The sequence below is a fragment of the Physeter macrocephalus genome, chromosome 20 (assembly GCF_002837175.3).
Source record: "Physeter macrocephalus isolate SW-GA chromosome 20, ASM283717v5, whole genome shotgun sequence".
NCBI classification, from domain to species: Eukaryota; Metazoa; Chordata; class Mammalia; order Artiodactyla; family Physeteridae; genus Physeter; species Physeter macrocephalus.
Genome location: NC_041233.1, coordinates 110,436,116 through 110,441,794, shown reverse-complemented (window position 1 = coordinate 110,441,794; position 5,679 = coordinate 110,436,116). Strand labels below are relative to the sequence as shown.

The 5,679-nt window shown below is 56.3% G+C and overlaps 1 protein-coding gene across 3 annotated transcripts in view; it reads right to left on the bottom strand.

The window, feature by feature from the left end:
- Window positions 1-351: 351 nt before the first annotated feature.
- LOC102975848 (rho guanine nucleotide exchange factor 10) overlaps window positions 352-5,679 on the bottom strand; it is a 52,425-nt gene continuing 47,097 nt past the window's right edge. For all 3 annotated transcript variants that reach the window (XM_028481357.2, XM_028481356.2, XM_028481358.2), the window contains 3 exons: window positions 3,179-3,349; window positions 1,528-1,673; window positions 352-934 (listed from right to left, as the gene is read on the bottom strand). In XM_028481357.2, coding sequence (XP_028337158.1) covers window positions 745-934; window positions 1,528-1,673; window positions 3,179-3,349 — 507 coding nt within the window. In that variant the 3' untranslated portion in view covers window positions 352-744. The remainder of the gene's footprint in view (window positions 935-1,527; window positions 1,674-3,178; window positions 3,350-5,679) is intronic.

Sequence of the window (5,679 nt, the reverse complement as noted above, 5' to 3'; positions counted from 1 at the left end):
TATTGAACACACTTATTTTTAATATTATCAATTTAAATATTAAGGCTCATTTTATACATAAAACAATTTATGGAAAGTTCCCATTCACTGTACTCTAAATGCTCCACAATTCAGGGGCCAAGGCCAGTGAGTGAGTAAAATTTAGCCAGGCTTTACCTGGATAAAACCAAAGCAAAACAAAAAGAAAACAGAAGAAGAAAGTAATGATTATGACACCAAGTTCAAAATCTAGAATCTTCGGACCGTTTAGTAACAATAACCGTATTATAAGACTGTTGAGCAAGTACTGGGACCCTCTTCCCCGGATTCTCTGTGAGAGGCACAGGCGGGCACCACCTCCGTGGAGACTGAAGGGGAAGGGGCGGCAGAGCTGAGACCACCACCCAGGCCCACGCTCTCTGGGACCTTCTCTGCATCCGCTCAACGCACCCTCCGGAGAGAGCAGGGCCCCCGCCGCAGCTGCTGGCGGGAAGCGCAGGACAGGACGCGAACCAGGAAGATGGAATGCATCCCAAGGGCAGGGCCACCGCCCCCGGACCCCGACGGGGACGGGCTCAGCGAGGAGCCTCCGGCTGGCACGTGTGTCCACGTGCGCCAGCCAATGTGAAGCACAGGCTCTAGGACCGTGTGACCCGACAGATTTACCGTCTTAGCCAGGTCTCCTGACACGGTGAGGGGCTGAGGACCGAGCGGCTTACATCACAGCTACGGCGGCCCCAGACCTGCAAGCGCGTCCGTGACGCATCACTCACTTGGCTTGGTGCTGGCCACCACTGCCAGGCTCTCGGGCGCGGGCACCACGGGACCCCTGCCATTCTCCCCCGCGCCCTCGCTGCCGCCGTACTCTATCACTTCCACGTGCCCGAGGGGGACGCTCCACTTCAGCAAATACCTCTGGCCGGGCGATGTCAGCGCACCGCTGTCATGGGAGGTGCTGCAAGGAGCGGAAACCCTCATGTCAGGCACAGCCACAGGAATCAGCCACCGGACGCCTCATCCCTGGGAGACTCAAGAGGGACGCCTCGGAACTGCGGGCTTGAGTGCTTCTGGCGTTCTCACCAGGACTGACCACGCGGTCCCGCAGTGGGTTTTCACAGAGTATAAACATACCCAAACTTTATAAGAAAAGCCATCAAAAACATATTTATAGAGAAGCGACTAATGAGAAAGGATTTGAACGATGACACGGACAGGAACCATAGCTGATTCAGGACGGCTAGAAACGGAGTTCGGTTCAGTTTCCAGCTCTGACAGCTGCCTGACGTTTATAGAGAAAACCCACCCATGCGCCCCTCAGCTCCACCAGCAGTGAGTCGGGGACCCTCCCTGGACCCATGCAAGTCACAGGACGAGAGGTTCAGCTCTGCATACACATCTGTCCAGAGTGAAGGGGAAGCGAAGGCATCCGCTCACCGAGACACAGACCGCCTGTGGCCACGGAGCTCCCCGCAGGGCCATGCATCTTACTGGGCGCTGACCTGCCGGGTGCTGACCTACCGGGCGCTGACCTGCCGGGCGCTGACCTACCGGGCGCTGACCGTGGCGCACATGAGCACGTCATTCAGCATGAAGAGCCGGCGCTCCTTGGTTTTCACGATCTCCCCCCGGTCGTTGTAGACGGTTTCTATCACATCGTCGGAGCGGACGAGGTAGCGACTCCCGCTGCTGAGAAGCTGGACGTTCAAAGACCACCGAGAAAAAGAAGAACCATGAGAATGAAGCCTGGCAAAATACACGAGCAGACAACGTCAAGGTTTTATAGATTCTTTTTTCTCTACAGATCATCCCTATATTCCCAATCACGCTTCGTGCACGTACGGTATAGAGTTCCAAAAGTGGCTTTTTTTTAAGGAATCTACACAGTGGCAGGGACCTAACTTCCTATGTGAGCAGTTTCTCTAGCTATGAGATGCTGACGCGGCCACGAGGGCTCCGCTGGTTTTCACCTGTCACTCAGTGTGCTCTCTCTCTCTTTCAGTGACTCCTCGGAATACACGCTCCAGTCCTTACAGAGGTCACCCCAACCTTTCTGTTACTTAGGACACCGTATCAACCGGGAATGTCTGTAAGTGAAAGTCATTATGCTGTGATTTTACTTTTCCCAAGGACAGCGTACTGAAGAAAACATCCTGACTCTCACGGTTTGCCATGTTTTACTTCTCTGAGCCAAACAAAGTACTCTTGGTTCTTTGGAAAGGGGCTTCATATTGATTGGTAAAGTGACGTAGGTCATACAGAACTTATTTTAGCCGTTCAGCCCAGCAGGAAATCCGGAGTCCTTGGCCCAGACGTCCACACTGGCCGGCCGGCCTCACGGGGATGAGGCCGCACCCTCACTAGCGCAACGGTAAGGAATGCGTCACCTCTGAGGGCCCTCGGACTGTCGGGGGTTCCCAGACATTCGGGTACCGTGGGGAAGCAGGATTTTAAACAACATGAGCCACCTCGAGAATATCAGTGAAGGGAATTTTCTGCTTATAAAAATTCCTGTACAAATCCTTTGGAGAATCAGGGAAAACCTAAGCCTAAAACACATGACAATAAAGTTCTTGTAGTTAAATCACTGGATGTCAGTATCCAGTAGGAAAGCACCCCTGCTGACAAAAGAAAATTATTTAACACAGCTCACATCCATTAACCTCTTCCTGTGGACTAGAGCTGCAGATAAAAACGGCAAAGCCTATGTGAAATTGGATTCTGGTGGCAGGAAAATGGCTTTGTAAATATGAAGCTGAGGTACAGCTTTGCTGAGGAACTGCTTTCGTGCTGTGTTCTGCGTCCCTCCTTCACGATAAATACAGCCCAGTCCACGCACCGTGGCTAAAGTAGGAACGCGTGTGCACATCTATGCTTCACGTAGCACTACGATGAAACACTGCATTTTGAAAGTAAAATTCGGCTAAAAGAGTGGCCCTTAACCTTTTTGGGGTCCTGGGTCCATTTGAGGACCCAGTCAATCTACGCGCCCCTTTCCTGAGAAAATGCACAGACTACGAAGGCTTTGTGCACACTCTGCGGCATTCACGACCCCGAGGCTCTCCACGGACCCTCAGTCAAGAACCCCTGGGCCAAGGGGCTCGCCGAGAGGTTCCAGGAGGTTAGCAGTAAGTGGCTCGGAGAGCGAAGGCTCACGAGCACGAAGCAGAACGGCCTCAGCACAGAGTGGAAAACTCTCCACCTTGTTCAGGTACCGCTCGTTTATGGCTTTTGCTATTTGTTTGATTTCGCAGCGCTGGTCAGCATCCCTCCTCCTCTCGTTTAATTTCTCTGCCAGCGTCTCCAGCTCCGTCAGCGCCATCTGGAGGGGCAGCCGGTCGGGGTGTCCTCGGGCCGTGTTCTTCAGCATGTCCTCGAGGAGAAACAAGGCAGAGGGGAGGCCGACGTGTGATGCGGGGCTGGGAGCAGCGGGCGGTCACCGCGCGCCCCCGCCCACAGCACCCCGCGGCTCCGGCAGCCAGAGGCTGGCCCTGGCATCCGCTGCTTCTGGGGAATAAAGTAAAAGCCCTGGGAAAGGGTAACAAACTCAGTGAGTCACAATTTGGCTGAACGTTCAAAGCTCCTTTTGCAAAAACAAAACTGCCTTATTAAACGGGGATGGGAATGGAAACAAGACACCGTCTTCCAGGAAGGGACCCATCCCTACTGGGAGCTCGCCAGGGCCTCAGAAATCTCTGCTCTCCGGTAACGGTCAGGCTGCTGTTCTCAGCGTGAGCCAGACCAGTGGACCCACAGACGGCCGGAGTCCCCTTCCCGCCGGCGGCTCTGCGTCCTGAGCGCCCAGCTCTGAGCCGTTGGTTCGGGCGGAGCGGGGAGGCCCTGCAGGAGCGCAGCACGGGCACCAAGGGCACCGCGAGGGTGGTGAGAGCCAACTCCGGGCTCTGAGTCCACTTTCGAGGGGGACGTCTACACGCCGGGTGCGGTCGCCTTGCCGGCTTCGCAGAGGAGGGGAGCAAGACCAAGGCCTCCCTGCCCGGGCCACTCGGCCCGCCCGCCCCCGGGAGCTTCAGCCGCAGGGCCCTGTCTTTTTAAGCTTCCTGTTCTCTTCGGTCTGGAAAGAACTCGCCTCACGGTCGCATGTTCCCCGTTTGAATGAACAACACACAGTGTTCCACGCGATCGTTTCCCTGTGAACCACACCAAACCCTACAAGGCAGGATGAATCATCTTCACAGGAGCTCTGGTACCAGCAAGGCAGCTGGGTCGCGCCCGCCCGAAACCCAGCACCATCCGCAGGACCAGCGCCGCACGTGGACGGACAGCTGAGCGGAGGAAAGGGGGGTGCGCAGCGGCTGCCAGGCTGTTACTTATTGGGGTACAATACGGGGGGAGAACACGGGAGTCGGGATAAAGACAAAGGCTCCCGGGGGACCACGTAGTGGAAACCGGCAGGCCCAGAAAAGCCAGGGCCACGGCCTGATCCCGAGCTCTGGGGGACGGCTACAGGGTCGTCGCAACTACAGGTAACAGGCCCCGAGAGCCAAGGAGGGTCGGGTGTGCTGAGACGAGGAGAGGCAGGGGAGTGGCCGGGGGTCAGAGGCACGGGTCCCTCCACGCCAGCCCCCTTCACCGCCCCCTCGGCGCACGCGGACGCAGCCGGGCTCGGAGCTCGGCGGGAGGGGAGCGCCTGCCCCATCTCCCACCCCACTCCTCTCCAGGACCAACTCCCAGGAGCGTCTTACCCGCAAAGCGGGGTCCCTGCACACGGACCTGTAGGTATCTCTGAAGTATGGAAATACAGAGTACAGACACCGCCCCTCTCCGACGCCAACTGCGCTCTCCTAGGCACCAGCCCTGCTCTGTCGGAGGCCCCCGCCCCTGAGAACTGCCTGTGCTCAGACCGCAGGAAGGACTGAACACCTGCCCGCGGGAACCGCGTTCACACACACCTGGGACCAGCTGTCTGGGTGCTGCGCCGCCATCAGGCCGCGGTGAAGGCTGTTTTCTGCCCTGGAGGGTGGGGGGCTGGCGCCCAGGTGGGGCGGGGGCGTGGGAGGGGACGAGCTGTACAGGAAGCTCTAAGGAACCCGGGAAGGGCCAGGCCAAGCGGCCGCATCTGTCCACGAGGACGTGTGCTTAAACCAAAACCCTGGAGTCTATCGTAACTGGCTTCGGACTTTAAGATTTTCATCTGTTCCTACTCAGCAAACTGAAACGTTCAGAGGGAAGTAAAAATAAAAATAAAAGGAAAGAGCAAACTTCTTACAAGAACCAATTTTTAAAATTTGGAACCGTGTGACGGGTGGGCCCAGCGAGGCCTCAAGGCCTTTGATGCACCCTCCCTGTCCCTGGGGATGGTTTCTCGGTTCACCTTTCATCACTTTTAATGACCAGGCGAGCCAACAAGTCGCCTGATTTAACTCCAGAAACGAGCTGAGTGTTCACTGAGAAACCAGAAGAGGCGGAGGCCACTGCAGACCCTCCTCGGAAATAACCGATTCAAACGCCTGACGCTCATCTAAGGAGGGTGAGCCCTGAGCCCGCAAGGTGCGCGGGTCCCAGGTCTCGGGGGCCTGACGGCACATCACGCGGCAGGGCAAGGCCTCCCTGATCCGACGATGCTTTATATCTGCGCTCAAAGCCAGCTCTACTCTTTAAATCAACGCACATACCTAACTGAGAATTCTTTTTTTTTTTTTTTTTTTTTTTTTTGTGGTATGCGGGCCTCCCTCTGCTGCGGCC